We start from the raw sequence: 24,044 nt of genomic DNA on the forward strand, positions 1-24,044 counted from the left end.
TGCAAGGTTAGCATCATACAATTTAAGATGGTGTACTGGGTTACAGGACTGGGACCGGGATGAGTGATTCTTCCTGGGGATTGAAGATGTGTGTGAGGTGTGGGAGGGGGACGGCTAATCATGTACAAAGCTCGCCTCTGGGGGATTGGAGAAGGGGTTCTACATGCAGCGGATGCTGTTTCTGTCCATGTTTGAGGAACTATTTGTCGCTGGGGGAGGGGTGGGAGTAAAAAGAAGAAAGATTTAACAAACTGAATGTATTATGCTTATTTTTGCACTACGAGTGTATTGGAATAAAATATATTTAATATATAATATATATTCTCCTTTCCCTTATTATTAAATCCTGTGTACAATTATCTGATACAGTCTTGCAACATAGGACCAAATAGGAGCAGGAGTAGGCCATTCAGCCCTTTGAGCCTTCTCTGCCAATCAGTAAGATCATGGGTGATTTGGTTGTGGTCTCAACTCCACTTTGCCACCTGCCCGCATAACACTTGACTCCCTTGTCCATCAAAAATCTGTCTATTTCTGCCTTGAATAAAATCAATGACCCAGCCTCTACTGCTTCCTGGGGAAGAGAATTCCACAAAATACTTTAAGGGAAAGAAATTGTCCGCATCTCCGTCTTTAACGATAGACCTTTTATTTTTACATTGCATCTCCCAGTTCTAGTCTCTCACACAAGTGGAAAAATGTTCACAATATCTGACCAATCAAATTCCCTCAGGTTATGTTTCAATAAGATCACCACTCACTCATCTAAATTTGGGTATAGGCTTAACCTGTTTAGCCTTTCTTCATTGGATAAGCCCCTTATCTCAGGAATGAGTCAAGTGAATCTTCTCTCAACAGCTTCAAATGCAATTATATATATTTTTTTCAAATCAGGAGACCAAAACTACACACAATATTTCAGATATGGGCCGGGATTGCCCCCTACCCGGCGGGGCGGGGGGTCCCAGCGTGATGGAGTGGCGTGAACCACTCCGGCGTCGGGCTGCCCCAAAGGTGGAAGTCTCCACACCTTTAGGGCCAAGCTCTAACACTGAGGGGCTAGGCCTGTGCCGGAGCGGTTGGCGCTCTGCCGGCTGGCGTGGAAGGCCTTTAGCGCCACGCCAACCGGTGCCGAAGGGACTCCGCCGGCCGGCGGAAGTCCGTGCATGCTCCGGAGCATCAGCGGCTGCTGACGTCATCCCCGTACATGCGCAGGGGAGGGGGTCACTTCCACCTCTGCCACGGTGAAAACTATGGCGAAGGCGGAAGGAAAAGAGTGTCCCCATGGCACAGGCCCGCCCGCCGATCGGTGGGCCTCGACCGCGGGCCAGGCCACTGTGGGAGCACCCCCCAGGGCCAGATCGTCCGGAGCCCGCCCATGCCGCCTGCTCACACCAGTAAGGTAGGTGGTTTGATCCACGCCAGCGGGAGAGGCCTGACAACGGCAGGCCGGAGAATCTCCGGGGCGGGCCTGCCGACAGGCGCGGCGCGATTCCCACCCCCGCCGAACCTCTGGTGGCGGAGACTTCGGGACACGGTGGGGGCAGGATTACCCATGATCTCACCGAGTTCTTGTACAGCTGCAGTTAAACATGCCCACTTTTATATTCCATTTCTCATGCAATAAATACCAATATTTCATTTGCCTTCCTAATAACTTGCTGTACCTGCAAATTAATCTTTTACCATTAACATACCAAGTGACCAAGATTCTTCTGTACCACTGAGTTCTACAATCTCTCTGCTTTTCTATTCATCCTGCTAAAGTGGACAAGTTCACATTTCCCACGCTATGCTCCATCTGCCAATTTTGTGCCCACTCCTTTAACCTGTTTAAATCCCTTTACAGGCTGCCTACTTCCTTTTGACAACTTACTTTCTGAATTAACTTGGTGTCATCAGCAAATTTAGCTACCACGCATTCAGTCCCCTCATCCAAATCATAGATGTAGATTGTAAATAGCTGATCACTGCGGTACTCCACTTCTTGTCAGCTCTAAAAAATCCCATTGATCTCTACTTTCTGCTTCCTGTTACCGAACCAATCATTTATCCATGCTAATATGTAACCCCTACACCATGCAATTTTATCTTGTGCAATAATCTTTGATGAGGCACCTTATCAAATGCCTTCGGGAAATCTAAGTGTATCACATCTACAGGTTCCCCTTCATCTCCTTGTCTGTTACATCTTCAAAAAATCCTAATAGATTTGTTGAACATGATTTCCCTTTCACAAACCCATGTTGACCCTGCCTGATCAAATTATAATTTCCTAAGAATCCTGCTATCACTTCCTTAATAATGTATTCTACCGATTTCCCTATGACAGATATTAAGCTCACTGGCCTGTAGTTTCTCACTTTCTGCCTCCCTCCTTTCTTGAATAAAGCTGTTACATGAGCTATTTTCCAATCACTGAGACCTTTCCAGCATATGTGATGATTATAATCAATGAATCCATTATCTTTAAGACTCCAGGATGCAGGCCAGCTGATCCTGGAGAATTGTCAGTCTTTAGCTCTAATAGTTTTTCCAGAACCCTTTCCCTGTTGATGGTGATTGTTTTAAGTTCCTCTGTCCCATTAATCTCTTGATTTCCAAGTATATTTGGGACGTTTTCGAAGACTTTGATAGTGAAAGCAGGGACAAAATACATGTTCAAAGTCTCTGCCATTTCCTTTTTTTCCATTATCAAATCACCAGACCCGTTCTCTATATGACCAACATGAGCTTTAGCTACTCTTTTCTCATTTAAATACTTGTGGAAACTCTTGCTATTTTGCTTTCATAGTACTCGTTAACTTTCTTGCATACTTTTCTTTCTCCCGCTCAATTTCTTTTACTCATTCTTTGCTGCTCTTAAATGTTGAGCAACCTTCTGACCTACCACTATTCTTTGCAGATTAGTGCAGTACTTCTTTTAATCAGCCTTGGATGATACATCCTTTTCAAAGAGTCTTTTTTACTGCGATAAATCTTTGCTCAGAGTTATTAAATATCTCCTTAAAAGTTTGGCACTGCACCTCTAATGTCCAACTTTTTAAATTAGTTTCCTAATTCACTTTAGCAAGATCTGCTTTCATCTCCACATAATTACCTATATTCCAATTTAAAACATTACTCACACTTCTCCCTTTCAAACTGAATGTGAAATTCTAACATCTTATGATGCTGTTAGCTGGAGGTTCCTTTACTATGAGTTTATTGATTAATTCAGTTACATTGCTCATCACCAGGTCCAGAATAGCCAGTTGGCTCCAGAACGTATATCTCAAGAAAATGTCCAATATACTCTCTATGAACTCATGTCTCAGGCTACCTTTGCCAATCTGATTTTCCAATCAAAGTGTAGATTAAAGTCACCCATGTTTATTGTGATATTTTTCTTACTTAGCCCATTTATTTTTTTCTGTATACCCTGTCCTACAGTGTAATTACTGTTAGGGGTTCTATATAATACTCCCAAAAGTGACTTCTTACATTTCCTATCACTACTCAAACTTATTCTTGCTGAGGGCAGCACGGTAGTGCAGTGGTTAGCACTGCTGCCTCCCGGCTCTGAGGGCCCGGGTTTGATCCCAGCTCTGGGTCACAATCCGTGTGGAATTTGCACATTCTCTCCATGTTTGCGTGGGTTTCACCCCCACAACCCAAAGATGTGCAGGGTAGGTGGATTGGCCATGCTAAATTTACCCTTAATTGGAAAAAAATCAATTGGGTACTCTAAATTTATTTTAAAAAAACTTATTCTTGCTCTTTTGAGCCAAGGTCATCTCTCACTACTGTACTAATGACATCCTTAATTAACAGAGATACCCACCACATTTTCCCAGTTTCCCATCATGTCGAGATGTCAAATACCCATCAATATTTAGGTCTCAGACATGATCATCCTGCAACCATGTCTGTAATGACTATTAGGTCAAGTGCTAATAATGTATCAGTTTTGTTACGAATACTACATGCATTCAGATACAGAGCCTTGAACACAATATTTTCTTTACCAATTTTACACTCACTGATCTTTTCTGTTGGTGCATTGTTTTTTATGTACTCTTTGGGAGGGATTCTCCATCCCGCCGCCCTCGTTTTCTGGCACAGCATGCCCCTGCCGGCAGCGGGATTCTCCGTTCCCACAGCCGGCTAATGGGGTTTCCCATTGTAGCCACCCTCACGCTGTTGTGAAACCCATAGGCGTAGGAGCGCTGCCGGTGAAGTGGAGGAACACGCCGACGGACAATCCCGCAGTGTGTCTTTCTACAACACTTTGGTTATCATTGCCAAAATGCTACCTTACTCTATTATTTTGTTGTTTCTCTTTTATTTATTACATCTCCTCTTGCATGATCCCCCCCCCCCCCCCCCCCCCCCCCCCCCCCCACCTAAATTGTTTAAAATCCTCTCTACCACCCTATTTATGTGCCTTGCCAGAACACTGGACCCAGCACAGTTCACCTAGGTGAATACCATTCCAACAGTACAGCTCCCACTTTCCCCAGTGCCTGCATCAGTTAAAAATTAGCATTGTACATTCATGGTTAAATGAATATAATAATAAACTGAAAGTTGAAATGACTCATACAAGAGGCACAAGAAAGGTTACAACATGAGTAAAACTGAATCCCCTGAAGAGGCTAAATTCGTTTTGAAAATTATGAACCACTTTCAGGGAGATCAAAGAATTTCTTTGCATTGGACATCAATTATATATTACAGAGCAAATTTTGCAAAACAGAGTCACACATGCAGCCAGTGCATATTGGAAAATCATGGACTTGCTGATCACGATTGTATCTCTACTCATTTTGCATCTTTATTAATATAAACAACATAGTCAGAAAAACCTGTATCTGTTAGAGGATAGCATACTCTGTATAAAACTGAAAAACAACACACCATCCAATCCCTCAAGTTTAACAGAATGATTTTGGCTAAATATCAGATACACACAAATGCAAAGAAAGATCATTTGGTTCATTTATTTTTATGTTTTTTTAAAACGTTTAAAAAAATTTAGAGTACCCAATTACTTTTTTCCAATTAAGGGGCAATTTAGCGCGGCCAATCCACCTAGCCTGCACATCTTTGGGTTGTGGGGGTGAAACCCACACAGACATGGGGAGAATGTGCAAACTCCACAAGGTCAGTGACCCAGGGCCGGGATTTGAACCCGGGTCCTCAGTGTCGCAGTCCCAGTGCTAACCACTGCGCCAGATGCCGCCCTTATTTTAATGTTTAAATAAAGTGAAAAGAAATATACAACTGATTGTTTGGGCTCTGTATATGAGCAGACTACTCTCTATTTAACTGGTAGCTTTACCAAAAACCTATTTTGATCATATTTCTGCTAAATTAATTTGTCTTAATCAAAGTTTTAATTTGTGTATAATTTTGAAAGAATCATGAACACTAAAGTTTGAGGCAAAGATCATTGTGACTGCCCTAATTTATCAGGAATAAAAATACAAAATTTGATATATTTTAATAAATCCATTGGTATGACTAGGCAACAGTTCTGTACAAAACATGTTTCTTACGTCATGGATGCCTGTATTTTCATTTAAAAAGAGTTTTCATTAAAAAAATTATGTGTTTTTTATAAAAAGGCTTTTTATAAAATATGTTTGTGGGAAGTTTGTGCTCATCTTGATGTTAGTGTCAGTGGATAGAATATTTTCCATTCGTACATTCCTGCCAACATCAAAAACCTCAGGCCAGGTAGAATATTTTTAGTTCACTTGCAAAGAACCAAGGCTATAAAGTCAGAGACAGTTTGAGAAATGGTAAGATGCTCAAGTTGGGCTGCAACTTGCTAGATTTATTTGGCGAGCTTAAGTGAGTAAAAGATACACATTTCTTTTATGTGTGCAGTCAATTAACCGTTCCGGGCAGCTATGAAGAGAATGGTGCAGGAGGTAAAAGAAAGAATCCTCAGGACATGCAGTGAGACTGAAACAAAATTAAAATGCCCAACTACAGACTGGGATTAATTGGAGTAGTTTGTACATAGTATCAAACTACAGATCATCACAAACATTTGTTCGAATTACAGGTATTCAGTTTCTTTCAGTCCCTAGGACCACTGGCAGGAACATTCTGTGGGTTCTTGGATGGAGTAATTGACCCAGGTAGAGTTGCTGCTACAGTAAAGCTGCACCGTGCGTTTTTGTAACCCAATTTCTCTGCAGCATTTACAGAATCTGGCATGTGTGTTAATGCTGTAATTGTAAATGCTGGCCGAGGGGCATTTTCCATCGCATGAGACTATATTTACCTGGAAAACAGAAGAAAACAAATTGCCTATTTTGTGCAGTACAGACAAATGATTTATGATAATTTCTCCCCTCTCTTCCAATTTTCTCCATTTTATGAAAATGCCTATTTGTACTGAAGTATGGATCTAAATGGATCACCATCCTGACACCTCATTAAGTGTACATTCTTCTTGTATGACTCTTCATGGTACATTTAGTGTAGTCAGACTATTCAGTGATGGATAGCTAGCAAGAGCTTACTCACCCCCCCCCCCCCCCAAACCCAAAACCTAACTTCCTCTAGCCCAGGAACATCAAAGTCAATTCCAGTCCCTCTTTAAATCCTAGTAGAGGCCTACTAATACAAACCCATAATTGATTCTAAAGTGTGATTTGCATGGTCTCAGTTCCATAATTAGGCACTACCGTTACCGACTGAGCCACGAGGATATTACAGTTAAAGAAGCACTGCCATCAGGGCAAAGCATCCTGCAAGATATTTGTTCAGGTTTGTAATCAGTAATATACACAGCAATATCATTGTAGCGTGGTCATTTCATTACACACCTTTGGATCAAATGAGAAATGTTAAAATCTGGCATTAGTTCCAATCATAATAAGCTGTTAAACATTTTGATTTGAGTTTCACTATGTTAACAAATGACAGCAATCTTCAATAAATTATAGAAAACTTTTTTGCAAACTAAAAACTCATCAAACAGGGAGAAATGTACCCCAGTGGGTGTTTATTTCTTTTTTAAAATTTTTAGAGTACCCAATTGATTTTTTCCAATTAAGGGGTAATTTAACGTGGCCAATCCACCTACCCTGCACATCTTTGGGTTGTGGGGGCGAAACCCATGCAAACACAGGGAGAAAGTGCAAACTCCACACGGACAGTGACCCAGAGCCGGGATCGATCCTGGGACCTCGGAGCCGTGAGGCAGCAGTGCTAACCACTACGCCACCATGCTGCCCCCGTAGATGTTTATTTCGAATTTAAGTTTTCATTGATAAGGTGGAATGCTCTGTGGCTTACAGGAAATGAGATTTGTATAACAGGCTAGGTTCAACAAAGTTCCAACTATAATTTTAGAAATCAACAGGCAAACATACAATTAAAAGTTTAATGAATCCAAACACATTGGGTCATTGATCACTGATTACTGGTTAGTGATATCTGTGCGATTACCCCTATTTTACTCTTTGCATTGGAATTTCTCTGAAGAATTTCATGTGATTTGAAAATATGTCTTTAAAGGTTTTGGAAGAGTTTAATGTCTTTGAATAGGCAATATAATGAATACGCTAAATTAAGTTGTCAAAAACAGATTGTGTGTTCTGTCATTTCTGCATTTGGGAAACATGGCTCTTCTGACTAGTTTCCACTATGGCATGAAGACAGTAGCCACATTCTCCCATTTAAAATTTCTCCATAATCCATTATTATTTGAAAAATAATGCTGTTTTGGACATCAGGGGAGAGTTTTCCCATATGTTTTCAAAGTGTCCGACTCAGACTGAAAATCGGCATGTAGCTCTCCAGCTGCTCAAGCCAGTTTTCATTCCAGAGCTTTGAGTAAAGGAATTGAATGGGCGGCGTTTACATGTCACTCTGGCGAGACATCGTCTGATGGAGCTGGTCTTGACAATGGGGTGCCATCTTTAAAGGGCACCCTATTCAGTGCACAAATTGCACAGCTTCCGCAGCGAAGTAAACGTCAGGACCCCACCCCAAACAAGCATCAGGGGCTCTGATCCCACTACAGCAGAAGCGACAGGGTTCACACATTCCCACCTCGTCACCACCCGCTTTGCAGATATTCCCCATACCCACCTCTCACCACTCCCCCCTCACCACCCCTTTGCAGGCACTGGGAGACAGGCTCATCCCCCTCCCCTCTTCTCCCCCCTTTACCCCGCACCACCACCACAGTCTCAGGGGCACTCTCCTCCTCACAGACATCAGCCCTCCCCAACACACATAAGGGGAACCTCTCCCATCGGATTGCCCAGAGGACCCCTCTTTGGCACTGGCAACCTGTGTCAGGGGGTATTGCCAGGATACCTCCTGGGCATGTCCCTCTACCCCTAGGCAATATTTACCTTTGTGTCCACAGGGGATGCTTGCGCCTGAATCCCACTTTTCAAAACCTGTTGTAAACCTCACGTTGGCGAGGTATGAATGAATATTCAATAAGGACGAGCATGTGGTGGGCGGTCTCACTAATTATATTAAAATGCATGCAAAACCATTAAAGTTAGGTTCTCACATTTGTGGGTGTGAAGGTCGCGACGTCACTGGCAAGGGGTGTGAAAAATCAGAAAACGCGATCTCTCCGGAGAGAATCTTGTTTCCTGATTCTGCCGAGTTTTCCGCCAGAATAGAATAGAATAGAACATTACAGCGCAGTACAAGCCCTTCGGCCCTCGATGTTGCGTCGACCTGTGAAACCAATCTAAAGCCATCTACACTATTCCATTATCATCCATATGTTTATCCAATGACCATTTAAATACCCTTAATGTTGGCAAGTCCACTACTGTTGCAGGCAGGGCATTCCACGCCCCTACTACTCTCTGAGTAAAGAACCTACCTCTGACATCTGTCCTATATCTATCTCCCTTCAATTTAAAGCTATGTCCCCTCATGCTAGCCATCAACATCAGAGGAAAAAGGCTCTCACTGTCCACCCTATCTAATCCTCTGATCATCTTGTATGCCTCTATTAAGTCATCTCTTAATCATCTTCTCTCCAACGAAAACAGCCTCAAGTCCCTCAGCCTTTCCTCATAAGATCTTCCCTCCATACCATGCAACATCCTGGTAAATCTCCTCTGCACCCTTTCCAAGGCTTCCACATCCTTCCTATAATTCGGCGACCAGAACTGCATGCAATACTCCAAATGCTGCCGGACCAGAGATTTGTACAGCTGCAACATGACCTCATGGCTCCGAAACTCAATCCCTCGACCAATAAAAGCGAACACACCTTCCATCTTCTTAACAACCCTATCGACCTGGGTGGCGACTTTCAGGGATCTAAGTACATGGACACCGAGATCTCTCCGCTCACCCACACTACCAAGAATATTACCATTAGCCCAGTACTCTGTATTCCTGTTACTCCTTCCAAAATGAATCACCACACACTTTTCTGCATTAAACTCCATTTGCCACTTCTCAGCCCAGCTCTGCAGCTTATCTATGTCCCTCTGTAACCTGCAACATCCTTCCGCACTGTCCACAGTTCCACCGACTTTAGTGTCATCTGCAAATTTACTCACCCATCTTTCTACGCCCTCCTCCAGGTCATTTATAAAAATAACAAACAGCAGTGGCCCCAAAACAGATCCTTATGGTACACCACTAGTAACTGAACTCCAGGCTGAACATTTCCCATCAACCACCACTCTCTGTCTTCTTACAGCTAGCCAATTTCTGATCCAAACTGCTAAATCACCCTCAATCCCATGCCTCCATATTTTCTGCAATAGCCTATCGTGGGGAACCTAATCAAACGCTTTACTGAAATCCATATACATCACATCAACTGCTTTAACCTCATCCACCTGTTTGGTCACCTTCTCAAAGAACTCATTAAGGTATGTGAGGCACAACCTACCCTTCACAAAACCATGTTGACTATCCCTAATCAAATTATTCCTTTCCAGATGATTATTAATCCTAGCTCTTATAATCCTTTCCAAGACTTTGCCCACAACAGAAGTAAGGCTTACTGGTCTATAGTTACCGGGGTTGTCTCTACTCCCCTTCTTGAGCAAGGGGACAACATTTGCTATCCTTCAGTCTCTGGCACTATTCCTGTCGACAATGATGACATAAGGATCAAAGCCAAAGGCTCTGCAAACTCCTCCCTAGCTTCCCAGAGAATCCTAGGATAAATCCCATCCAGTCCAGGGAACTTATCTATTTTCACACTTTCCAGAATTGCTAATACCTCCTCCTTATGAACCTCAAACCCGCCTGGTAGCCTGTATCTCAGTGTTGCCGATCATGCAGACCAATAACCTGGGCTCAAAATCGCCCCCTCAGGGGATACTATTAAATATTTTCTGTAATTTTAGGTACAGTAATCGGCATTATCGGTGGGCGACAGTTGGCCAGGCCATTACTTAGTGATCCGTTCTTGGGTTAGCACTTCAAGTTCAAAATGGAATTGTTTCATTCAATCAGAAATAGTTTAACACTTATATACACATAGGAATGCCTTCTAAAGATGTAACCTATGGCAATGTGTAATTTCTAGCTTTAGTACATCATTCAGCATCAACAAACTGAGTCAAATTGAAATTATTGGTTAGGAATTGTCTTTTCCATACTGTTACGAATGTGAGACTTTACATGACAGTAATGTTTTAAAATGTCTCCTTTAACTGAAGGAAATATGATTTTCTAAATGGGGGGTGGTGTTCATTCTAAACCTTTGTCCGGAGACAGGCCCATGTGATCGGATTATTATGGTTTGTCAATCGGATTTCCGATTTAAGCCACCCCACGCCGCCGGGAAATCCATGGGCAGGGATGCACTACCAGCTGGAAAGGAGAACCCCAACGGCCGGAGAATTATGGCCCTTAAACAGATAGAGGGATAGCTGATTTTTGAAAGCAGGGACACAGAAATATGGAGAAAGAGAGACGGGCACACACAGAAGGGCATCTGCTGCTGTGACATGCAGGAAATGACTGTTTTGCATTCGTAACCAAGCAGGATGCTGGTGAGAGATTATTCTCTGTTTAAAGAGAAGGTGATAGAACAGGTGGGACGTCTGGAGATTTATCAAATAAGAAGTCACTGAGGTGGGACTTGCTGGTGGAAGCTGATTGTGAAATGATCAGACTCAGTGGAATTATTTTTCTTAAATTCTGGAAGATCGAACATGGTGGGACAGGGAGAAGTGGGCCTCCTAAAAAAACTGGGGTTAACTTGGGACCTATTCTTGTTGCATATTTGTCAGAAGCGTGGTGTAAAGTAAAAATGTTTTATATGCATATTTTGGTTGCATTCATTAGTTTATGTGAAATTATATTTTCTTTAATTCGGTGTATTAATTGCCTGTTAAGTAGTGTTTAGTCCTTTTTGATTTTTGTTGGTGTGTTTGTAAATGTCTTAAAACGTGAAATCACATCAGTCTTTCATCAGTCATTGGAAAAATCATGGGCGAAATTCTCCGCCCCCCACGACGGGTGGGAGAATAGCGGGAGGGCCTTCCCAACATTTTTGCCGCCCTCCCGCTATTCTCCCACCCCCCCCCGCCGAAGTCCCGCCCCGAATCGCTGCCGCCGTTTTTTTACGGCCGGCAGCGATTCTCAGCTGTTAGATGGGCCGAAGTCCCAGCCCTTTCCGCCGTTTTTACGAACGGCAAACACACCTGGTCTTGCCGTTCGTAAAAACGGCGTCACAAACTCGCTATTAATAACCATGGCACCGATTGGCACGGCAGTACCACGGCCGTGCCAAGGGTGCCATGGGCCCGCGATCGGTGGGCACCGATCGCGGGCAGCGGGCCCGATGCCCGCGCACTACTTGTCCTTCCGCCGCCCCGCAGTATCCATTCGCGGGGCGGCTGAGGGGCAACCCGGCCCGCGCATGCGCGGGTTTTGCGCAAAAACGCGATGACGTCACCCGCGCATGCGCGGGTTGGAGTCTTCCAAACTGCGCATGCGCGGCTGACGTCATATGACGCGTCAGCCGGCGCTAACTCCAGCAAGCAGGCTTAACGATTTTCGTTAAGCCCGTCTTGCCGGAGCCTACGGCGTCGGGCTGCTAGCCCCGACCGGGGACCAGAATCGGTCCCCGGTCGGGAAGGGGCGCGCTGCCGTAAAACCCGCCCGGGTTTTACGGCAGCTTTACGATTTCTCCCGTTTTGGGAGAATCTCGCCCCATCTCTTTTTAAAAGATCTATGGGGATGGCAACATTTACACCATCTTATCTTTTTTTTGATGACAGAAAAAGTTCAGAACTTCATCTGCATTTTTAGGAAACTACTTTTAGCTGGGTTCAATGATTGCTTTGCATTTTCTTCCTCCTTAATTACTGAGGTAAAGAATGCAAGATTTTTTTTGTCAAGTGTTCTGCCCTTAGTAGTTTTTAAAATGTGTATTTGTAACATGATGTTCATTATGTAGCATAATGTAAATTGTTAGTTGAGAAGAAACATAGCTAACAATGCAAGACATGTAAAAAAAATCATAGTTCTGAAAAAATATCTCCTTGGAGAATTAATTGAAAAGTCCATTGGAAAAGTGGTATAACCATGGCAAACTAAAGAAATTATGGGTGGTATTCGATTCAATTAACACGCTTATGATATTGCTAAATAAAGACTAGGAAGTAATCCTTATGTTTGGGGAACTTTGGCAAAGACATGCTCCATAGTACCAACCAGCATTCACCTACCTGCTTGAACTGTTAGTTAATTTATTACCTTGCTCTGAATGGTAAACAATTGTTGAGCTGCTTGATTCAAGATTACAAAGTGTAATTTTCACAAAAAGAATTTTCCATGCTTCGTTTTTCAGAACATCTATGCATATATCTGGGACTTAATGCTTTGAAACTGTGCAGATCATCCACAACTTTAATGGAATCCTACAACACATCTTACATTTTAAATTGTACAGTGAGGTTAACAAAAAAACTGTATTGGGGAGAATTTTGCTCATGTACAGGAAGCATGTTTTCTTTCATTTAATTTGTTACTTACAGGCCTATTACTTCTGCAATCATTCTTTCGTATGGTCATTCTCACCACCACCTTCTGACATGACTTCACGTCTTCTTTACCTGCACAAAATCATTAATACAGAAATATTTCACAATGCATTTTAAAACCATCCACTTTGAGGTAAATAGATTTTACTTTTTACAATATTTTATACTTTAAAATTTTTTTCTTTCTGTTAAAGTTTAAAATTGAAAGGATTCTGGAAATTTCATATTTCTTTATTTCAAGCAATTTAGTGGAGCATTTTAGGTGACCATGCTATTTATTTACAAAATGAATTATGTAATTAGAGTTTGACAACACTAGAATGATTTTACATGGAGGAGGTGGCCTTGCTGCTGGTTTAAAAGTTAAGATGAATCTGCCTTCATTTTGCCAGGAAGCCCCAAGCCAATTTTACAACCTTTGGGCGATGAATTAGTTCAAAGGAGACTTCCACTTGAATGTCCAAGAGCTGCTGGCAGCTCTCTAGTCCCAGCGATGACATCCAAAGCAATGGCCGATACTGGGACCACATCCAACCCCCAACAACGATGGAGCCAGATTCAAAGGTGAGTGGGGAGATTCATGGGCTGGCCCCTAAAGTGGAGTGGGCTCAAAGTCTGGCTTTTGGAGTGCTTTGTGGGATCGTCCTCCACTGGAAAAGGATGAGGCTTGAGAAGTACTTTGGGTGGAGGTTAAGACGCCCTCCATTGTGCACAGAGTGCCTTAACAGGAAGGCTCCCTAAAGCTCGCAAAACAATCCAGGTACTAAGTGGCCTGTACAGCCCCCAATCTAGTCAAATACCAGCAGCAATAGGTGAAGGCCCTTCAGGACCTCAATTGGCCTTAGGTTTAGGTTTTGCAATGCTTCTGCCACTGCTGGTAAAATATTGAGGCACGATATTGCGCCTGGGGCAGTGTGGATATCGAGGTACAACGGGCGGGATTCTCTCAGCCCATGCCTGGTCGGAGAATTGGCGGGCCGGGCGCGAATCGCGCTCCGCCACTCTGCCGCCGGTCCGCCGATTCTCCGGTGAGTGTAATCGGCGCCATTGACGCTGGCGTGGTCGGCGTGGTCGCTCTATGGGCCCCACCGGCGATTCTCCACCCGGGATGGGCCGAGTGGCCGCCCAAAAAACCTGAGTCCCGCCGGCGGCGTTCACATCTGGTCTTACCCGGCGGGACCTTGGCATCCATCCTGCGGGGGTTGGCATGGGGTGTGGGGTGGTGGGGGGGGGTCCGATCCCGGGGGGAGCCTCCACCATGGCCTGGCCCAAGATCGGGGCCTACCGATCGGCGGGCCGGCCTCTCGGGCTGGGGGCCTCTTTTGGTCCGTGCCGACCCCTGTAGCCCTCCGCCATGTTGCGTCAGGGCCGGCGCGGAGTTGGGAGCTGCCGCGCATGCACACATTCGCACCGTTCGCAGTGCGCATGCGTAGAACTGTGGTGCCCATTTGACGTCGGGAGCGGCGTGGGTCGCTCCACTGCCGTGCTGGCCTCCTGTCGGGCTCAGGATCGCTGCTCCTGGGGGCCTGTCGACGCCGTCATAAAACGTGACGGCATTTACGACGGCGTCAACATCAGGATCGGAGAATCCTGCTAGAACATTTCTGTAGGAACTGATGTTAGAGCCCATTCTACACTTAATTATCCAGATTTGGGATTAAGAAGAAATATCTCTAATTTTGCAAATGACATTTAACCAAGAAGTATAGTGAATTATAAAAAAGACGAGATCATTGCAAAATAACATGGAATGACTGGGTGTGTGAATAGCTATACCAGCTCAATATAAAATAAGAGATAGTAAATGATGATGTAAGCATGATGGATAGACAAAGGGTCAAGGAGGTAGAAAAGAATTTAAGGACCGGGAATGTATATAATTAAAACCTAGCTCACAGGTGCAAGGAGGGACCTGAAAGGTTAATGGGATGCTAGACTTAGCCAAGGGAGGTATAGGCTGTATTGAAAGGAAGAAATACCATAGTTATACAGAGTACTATACAGACTTAATTAATAATATTGTATTTGGTTCAGGCATCTCAGTTTAGGAAAGATTTGTCAGTTTGTGAGTCAGTGTGATTATGCTTCACCAGGATGATATCCATTAGAAAGTATTTTGATAAAATTGTGAGTGGAAGTGTCCAGGCCCCCCCCATGGCACGTTCCCCCGCGGCGGAGATGGCTTGCCATGGGCCCCTGGCGGGACCTTCTGCCAAAGATCCCACTGGCGGGAAGGGTTGGAGAATTCTGCCCTGTATTTCCTAGAAGTTCGGAGTTTGTTTGATAAATTAATTAAATAATGAAGGAATTTGATAAGTATGAGGATCTAGAACACGGGCCCAAATCTTCTGGCCATTTGCTGGCTGAGGGAATCTCTGGTCCTGGCCGTGGGTTTCCCGTGGGATGGTTTCAATTGGAAATCTCATTGTCAAGCGACAGGAGTAGAGAATCCTGCCACGAGCGAACGGCATGGCCAAATTCTCTGTACTCGCAAGCACAGTAGCGGGGCGAAATCGCAACGAATAATCCAGGCCATGATCTTTAAAATAGAACTACACTGGGTAAAAGTAAACCTTGGAAATAATTTCATCACAGAAAGGTTATGAGGATGTAGAATGTGCTGTTTTAGAAGGTCATCATTGCAGAATCAATTTACATTTTTAAAAGGGGGCCATCTTCTTGGTATGTGAGGGTATTAAAGAACATGAAGAAAGATTTGGAATTAGTAGAGAGGAGGTGAAGAGCTACCATGTCTAACAATTGCGTGGCAAACAAAATAAAACGGTCAGTCTCTCCGGCTTCACAGCTTTGCAAATTAGGTTTTGTTTCTTTTCGTTTCTTGTCTTTTTACATTGTGATTCATATAATTCTGAACATATATTAACGTGTGATTCCCATGCTCTAATGTGATTCACATATTCAGTTGTGTATACCTGATTATTATTTTAGTTAGGTAGATTTCTAACATGCATAGAATTGTGTTTTCAGGTTCAAAGATGTCAAACTCAGAGTTTGCAACTATCTGATTTTCAAGATAGTGTGAAACCTCTTTTGTCGTATGGATATGTCCATTTATGTCAGTCTGGAAGAGCCTGTCTTGTTCAAATTAGGCAATCTGCCTCTGTCAGAGAGTTATATGTAAGTTAAAGAGGCACTCGGGAAGAATAACTGAACTACCGATTAGGGTTATATCCGGATTCATGAACCAGATCCAGTTCCTATTGAAGTTCAGCACGGCAGACAGAGCTTCTCTCTTCCAGTGTATGATCACTAACTACTGTAAATCTGCAGTCTACTATTGCTACTGTTCACTTATCCATTTACTGGTTCATTTGGCCATTTACAGCCATGACTAGTGGACTGTATATTCTATCACCTACTAAAATCTGAAAGATTACATGAGGGTACGGGATGCAAACTGTAAGTCAAAATACCATGAGAAGAATTTTCATTTCTCTCTCTTGGCTCTTTAAAAGTTACCTAATTACCTGGGTGGGTAAAGGCACACTCTGGTTCATGGGGAGTGGCAATTTAGGTGTGTGACCAATTTGAGATATTGAACTCCCTTCAAAAGAATGTGGAGTAAAAACGTCAAATGTAACAGAGTCAGTTTGATTATTGTCAAAAATGTGATAATGAGTGCTGTTACTGATGTAATATAGTGGACAAGTCCAAGTAAATGCATAGATAACAAGACCATGATGAGTGTCAGAATGAACACAGGTCAGTTTGTTTGGATATGATGGTGAATAATGGATTGGATTCGGGTTTAGATTATCAGAGGCAGCTGCAGCTGACTATCTGCCTCCAAATTAAGATGAGCTAACTAGAAAAATAGATGGATATTTATTTGCAAATCAATAATATGGTTAATAATTGAAAGTGTAGATAATGAGAGCAGAGACAAGCTGCAGTCAATTTTTAGTGTTACTCATTGGAATGTGTGCCCTATGATAGTTAATTGCACTTTGAAAAGGAATGCAATTATTGCTTGTAAGGATCTTGCCGTTGCTGTCCTCTGCTATTATCCGAACAACAATTACTTATTGGAACTTCATCAATGGCAAAAGAAATGGAACATTTTATTTTTGTCACCATTGAGCTTTGTTAAATTCTTACAATAAGTTTCAGAATATTTAGAGACAACATGCTGTAGATATTGAGATAATTATCAAACTGAGATAGAAAGCTGCATGCAGAAAGATACTTAATATTTTCACTTGTACATGCAAGTGCCTGAAAAACATGGGCGCGATTCTCCGCAAATGCGGAGAGTCGTAAAGGCTGCCGTGAAACTGGCCGTGTATCACGGCAGCCTCCGCGCCCCCTCGCGGGACCCGATTCTCCCCCCCGGGCGGAGCTAGCAGCGCGGCCCCGTGAAGCACGGCATCGCAGGCTTAGCGACCATCGCTAAGCCCGTGCGCCAAGCGTCACGGCGGCTGACGCGCACGATGACGTCATCACGCATATGCGTCAAACCCGCGCATGCGCACCCCGCAGACTGATCCTGCACGGCGGCGGAGGAACAAAGAGTGCGCGGGTATCGGAACTGCTGCCCGCGATCGGTGCCCACTGATCGCAGGCCCATGCCACCCTTGGCATGGCCGTGGTGCGGCCGTGCCAATCGGTGCCATGGTTGTCTGGGACGGCACTTTGCGGCCGTTTTCACGAACGGTGAGAGCAGGTGTGTTTGCGTTCGTGAAAACGGCCGTAAAGGCCTGGGAACTCGGCCCATCGGCCTGGGGAGAATCGCTGTTCGCCGTAAAAAATGGCGAGCAGCGATTCGTGTCGTGGGGCGGCCGTGGGGGGGGGGGGGGGGGGGGGGGTGGGGGGGGAGAATAGCGGGAGGCCGGGAAAAATGTCGGGAAGGCCCTCCTGCTATTCTCTGACCCGTCGTGGGCAGCGGAGAATCGCGCCCATAGTGACTGTCAAAACTGCAAATGATTTCAGAATGGTGGCATTACATGTCAATCATGAGGTTTGTTGCCATGCAATGTACCTTTAAATGAATGGATAAAAGGTTGCTGTAAAAATGGTTACCTCTCAAGTTTCCTCTTCTCTAAATATTTGCATTCCAAAACTTACTTGGAAAAAATATTCCTCAAAAGATATGAGTGCAACTTATAGAAAGAAGAATGATTTGATTTACATCTAAAGTTAGATTGAAGTTTTGATTGAGAACGCAAAGGCATATAATTTTACGTGTCTGTATCTTTTTTGGGTTTGTAAGACTGGGCTGTCATTCACAAATTAAGTAGCTTTTCATCTTGCCAACTGGTTGTAAGGCCAGCATTGAGGATCAGTCACCAGTTTGAAATGAAAATTGGCTCTCCAATGAGTGGGCTTCCCCCAAATACCATTATACACCACAGGTGGAATTCTCCGGTCTGGCAGCCGCGTTGTCCTGCGTGGCGCAACTCCGCCGGCAGCGGGATTCCCCGTTCCCACAGCCAGCCAATAGGGTTTCCCACTGTGGCCGCCCCACTATGTCGGGAAACTCGTGGGTGTGGGTGCACTGCCAGTGGACTGGAGGTTTCCGCTGAAGGAGAATTCTGCTGCACATGTGGCATGTTGAAACTCTTCCTTATAGTATGCTGCTGTCAATGGGCCGTCACCTATGTCTATTTAAATGATGGTGTAACCTTGTTGTGCCCTATCATAATAAAATAAACTGTTATTGAATTCACTGGCAACAGATTGTAAGCATTTGGTTACAAACACTGATACTGAAACAATTGTGCATTAAAATGGGAACACTGAGACTTATAACTTACTTATTTCTAGAATGCCAACACTTTGTGTGTGCTGTTGATTTTTCTACAGTAAAAATCACCAAGCAATTTTAACTTGTCGCTGACCAGTGTTTGATTCAGATCTGAAGTCCCAGTTAAATTTGTACTCACAGCTTTTACAGCAACCATCCATGTATGCAATAACTGATCCTCCAGTCTGAAGAAGAAAAGCTTCAGTTACTACCAGTATTAACAAAAGCTGAACTGTGCATTTCAAAATTAAATCCAAGATTATGTGCTGGGAGATAGAATTTAATCAAAACTGAAACATCTTTTTAAACAATTCATTCATAGGATGTCGGTATCGCTGGCTGAGCCAGCATTTGGTAACCATCCCTCGTTGCCCTTGAGAAGGTGCTGGGTGAACTACCTCCTTGATCCACCACAGTCCATGAGGTGTAGGTACACCCACAGTATGTGAGGAAAGGATTTTGACTCAGCGACAGTAAAGGAATGGTGTTATATTTCCAATTCAGGATGGCAAGCAGCTTGGAGCATAACTTCCAGGTGGCGTTGCTCCCATGCGTCTGCTTCCTTTTTCCTTTGAGCATTTGTGGGTTGTGAAGATGCTGTCGAAGCAGGCTTGGTGAGTTCTTGCAGTGCACTGTTGCCACTGTGTATCAGTGGTGGACAGAGTACTTGTTTGTGGAAGGGGTGCTAACCAAGCAGGTTGGATGGTGTCCAGCTTTTTGAGTGTTGTTAGAGCTGCACTTATCCAGGCAAGTGAAAGGTATTCCATCACACTCCTGACTTGTGCCTTATAGATGGTGGACAGGCTTTGGGGAGCCACGAGGTGAGTTACTCACTGCAGAATTCCCAGCCTCTGACCTGCTCTTGTAGCCACCATATATATCTGCTTGGTTCAGCTACATTTTTGCTCAATGATAGTGGGGGATTCAGTGATGGTGATGCCGTTAAATTTCAAGGAGAGATGGGTGGATTATCTCTTCTTGGAGACAGTCATTGCCTGACACTTGTGTGCCACAAATGTTACTTGCCACTTGTCAGTCTAAGACTGGATAATGTCCACTTCTTGTTGCAATTGGACAAGGACTTCTCCAGTATGAGGAGTCATGAATGGTGCTGAACATTGTGCAGTCATCAGCGAGCATCTCTACTTCTGTCCTTAAGATCGAAGGAAGGTCATTGATGAAGAGCTGAAAATGATAGGACCAAGGACACTACCCTGAAGAACTCCTGCAGTGATGTCCTGCAACTGAGATGATTGACCTCAAACAACCACAACCATCTTCCTTTGTGCTAGGTATTATACGGTATGAGAAGTTTGAATAAGTGCATTAAAAATCTACTTAAAGTGGTTTGATGACAATAATGGCAGCATTATTATAATTATACAAGAACAATTCAAAGTTCTTGACATTAGTTACTAAACTGAATGTCCAAGCTTTTATCTTTGTGCGCCACATAGATGTCAGGTTGACACAGTGGTTAGCACTGCTGCCCCACAGCGCCAGGGACCCGAGTTCAATTCCGGCCTTGGGTGATTGGGTGTCTGCGTGGGTTTCCTCCAGGTGTCCTGGTTTCAATCCAAATATGTGCAGGTTAAGTGGATTGGCCACGATCAATGTGCAGGGCTACAGGGATAGGGCGGAAGACTGGGCCTAGGTCGAGTGCTGAACGGCCTCCTTCTGCACCGCACTGCTCCCAGCGTGGATCTGGGCATGTCAGGTAAATTGCGCAAAAATCGAGCTTTGCACTGGGCGTGAACCAGTTAGCAATTGACCGAGCCCATTCCAGGTGACGAGTTCCAGATCTCATCCAAAACTGGCGAGCATATTTGCATTCATTTGAATCTCATTAGCGAGATTGAAGTCGAATGCAGCAGCCTCCTGGGAATTACCTGACTCCCCAGCAGCAGTCATGCGGGCATCATTTAGTTCTCCTTTATAAAAACGTGAAGCTGGCTGTGGTAGTCACCACTGTTGTATATATCACATATGAGATATAATACGGTAAGGCTTCAGGGATAGATCCCTGCCTGCTGGCTCTGCCCAGCAGGCGGTGTATAAATGTATGTGCTCACCGAGCTGCAGCCATCTCTGCTTAATAAAGCCTCGATTACACTCTACTCTCGTCTCATCGTAATTCATAGTGCATCAATTTATTAAGCAGAGATTTTACAACGATGGACCTCCGCATCAAGCCTGCAGCTGCACCCTCAAGCAGACAATGCCAAGTCGGCCTTTGCACATTGGCCAGCTTGTTTTGAAGCCTACATCGGATCTACGACAGAACCACCCTCAGAGACACAGAAGCTCCAGATCCTGTATACGCAGCTGAGCTCCGATATCTTTCCCCTCATCCGGGACGCACGTACCTATGCTGAGGCCATGGCACTACTGAAAGAGAACTACACCCAGCAGACCAACAAACTCTATGCCAGGCACCTCCTGTCCACGCGGCATCAACTCCCCCATGAGTCTGTGGACGATTTATGGTGTGCCCTGCATGCCCTGGCGAGGGACTGCGATTGCCAGGCCGTTTCGGCCGTTGAACATTCCGAACTCCTAATTAGGGACGCTTTCGTTACGGGCATAGGGTCGGCATATATCCTCCAGCGCCTCGACCTCGCGGCGACCAAGAAACTCGCAATTTCACTAACGGTCGCCTCCCGTAATGTACAAGCGTACACCCCCGACCGCACGGTGCCCCCCTCCTGGACATCGTGGACCCCACCAGCGACCGCCCCCAGCCAACTCCAAGCCTGCGCCGTGTGGCAGCCAGCCAACCCCGGGGGACCCAAGAGCTACTTCTGCGGACAGACAAAGCACCCCTGGCAGCGCTGCCCGGCACGGAGCGCACTCTGCAAGGCCTACAGGAAGAAAAGACATTTCGTTGCTATGTGCCAGGCCCGCTCTATCGCCGCTGTAACCAGGCCCATTGGCACCGTCATTTTCGCCCCCGCAACCCAAGTGCAGCCCGTGGGTGCTGCCATCTTCCTCGCCTCAGACCATGTGCGGCCCATGGGCGCCGCCATCTTGCTTGCCTCAGGACACGTGTGGCCCGTGGGAGCCACCATCTTTCCCCCATCAGGCCTCGAGCGGCCCGTGGGCGCCGCCATCTTTAACACCGCCCGCCACGTGTGTCCCGTGGGCTCTGGCATCTTCCCCGCCTCAGTACCCCTGCTCATCAGGCACCTCATCGGGCTGCTCATCGCCTGCATCCGCCGCCGACCAACCAGGTACAGCTCACCTCCATCACGATCACGATCGACCAGTCCCGGCTGCACAACCTCACAACCGCGTCGACGACGATAAAGGTCGATGGGCACAAGACATCATGCCTTCTTGACTCCGGGAGCACAGAGAGCTTCATCCACCCCAATACGGTGGATCGGGGGGGTACTGCACCGCCACCCTCCCCATCCAGGGCATAGAGTTCAGCGACTTCCGGCTCTACGTCCTCCCCAACCTCTGCGCTGCCTTGCTACTCGGCCTGGACTTCCAGTGCAACCTCTAAAGCCTAACCCTGAAATTCGGTGGGCCCCAACCACCCCTTACTTTATGCGGTCTCACGACTCTTAAGATCGACCCAGCTTCTCTGTTTGCAAACCTCACCCCGGATTGCAAACCTGCTGCCACCAGGAGCAGACAGTACAGTGCACAGGACAGGGCCTTCATCAGGTCTGAGGTCCAGCGGCTGCTGCGGGAAGGCATCACCGAGGCCAGCAACAGCCCCTGGAGAGCCCAAGTGAAGTGGTAGTTGTGAAAACTGGGGAGAAAAACAGGATGGTCGTTGACTACAGTCAGACCATCAATCGGTACACGCAGCTCGACACGTACCCCCTCCCATGCATTTCTGATATGGCTAATCATATTGCACAGTACCGGGTCTTCTCGACAGTAGACCTGAAATCTGCCTACCACCAGCTCCCCATTCGCAAGGCGGACCACCCGTACATCGCGTTTGAAGCGGACGGTCGCCTTTACCGCTTCATTTGGGTTCTCGGTCTTGCAACGGGAGATGGACTGAATGGTTGACCGGTACGGACTGGGGGCCACCTTCCCGTACCTGGTTAACGTCACCATCTGCGGCCACGACCAGCAGGACCACAACACTAACATTTCCAGATTCCTCCACATCGCCAAACGCCTCAACCAGACATACAACAACGTGAAGTGCACGTTCAGCACCAACCGCTTAGCCATCCTCGGCTATATGGTGCAAAATGGAGTTCTAGGGCCCGACCCCGATCGCATGCGCCCCCTCATGGAACTCCCCCTCCCCCACTGCCCCAAGGCCCTGAAGTGATGCCTGGGGTTCTTCTCATACTACGCCCAGTGGGTACTAAACTATGTGGACAAGGCCCGCCCACTCATTCACTCCACCGTTTTCCCCGGCGGCCGAGGCTCACCAGGCCTTCAACCGTATCAAGGCCGACATCGCCAAGGACGTGATGCATGCGGTCGACAAGTCGCTCCCCTTCCAAGTCGAGAGTGATGCATCAGACGTCGCTCTGGTCACCACCCTCAACCAGGCAGGCAGGCCCGTGGCATTCTTTTCCCGCACCCTTCATGCCTCCAAAATTCGGCACTCCTCCGTCAAGAAGGAGGCCCAAGCTATCGTAGAAGCTGTGCGACATTGGAGGCATTACCTGGCCGGCAGGAGATTCACTCTCCTCACTGACCAATGGTCGGTTGCCTTCATGTTCAATAACACACAGCGGGGCAAGATCAAAAATGATAAAATCTTGAGGTGGAGAATTGAGCTCTCCACCTACAATTACGAGATTTTGTATCGCCCCGGAAAGCTCAACGAGCCCCCCGATGCCCTATCCCGAGGTACATGTGCCAGCGCACAAGTGAACCGACTCTGGACCCTACATGACTCTCTCTGTCACCCAGGGGTCACGCGGTTCTTTCACTTCATAAAGGCCCGTAATCTGCCCTACTCCATTGAGGAGGTCAGGGCTATCACCAGAGATTGCCAGGTCTGTGTGGAGTGTAAACCGCACTTCTACCGGCCAGACCGCGTGCATCTAGTGAAGGCCTCCTGCCCCTTTGAATGCCTCAGCATAGAGTTCAAAGGGCCCCTGCCCTCCACCGACCGAAACACGTACTTCCTTAACGTGGTTGACGAATACTCCAGATTCCCCTTCGCCATCCCATATCCCGATATGACGTCTGCCACCGTCATCAAAGCAGTCAACACCATCTTCGCCCTGTTCGGTTTCCCCGCCTACATCCACGGCGACTGGGGATCCTCATTTATGAGCGATAAGCTGCGTCAGTACCTT

General features: G+C 45.8%; 1 protein-coding gene across 1 annotated transcript in view; it reads right to left on the bottom strand.

Annotated features, from left to right (window-relative positions):
• Positions 1–5,748: 5,748 nt before the first annotated feature.
• LOC119970940 (otogelin-like) overlaps positions 5,749–24,044 on the bottom strand; it is a 323,755-nt gene continuing 305,459 nt past the window's right edge. The window contains 3 exon segments of the mRNA XM_038806051.1: positions 5,749–6,277; positions 12,988–13,067; positions 18,899–18,944. Of these exon segments, the coding sequence (XP_038661979.1) occupies positions 6,077–6,277; positions 12,988–13,067; positions 18,899–18,944 (327 nt within the window). The 3' untranslated portion in view covers positions 5,749–6,076.

The sequence above is a fragment of the Scyliorhinus canicula genome, chromosome 9 (genome assembly GCF_902713615.1).
Source record: "Scyliorhinus canicula chromosome 9, sScyCan1.1, whole genome shotgun sequence".
Lineage (NCBI taxonomy): Eukaryota > Metazoa > Chordata > Chondrichthyes > Carcharhiniformes > Scyliorhinidae > Scyliorhinus > Scyliorhinus canicula.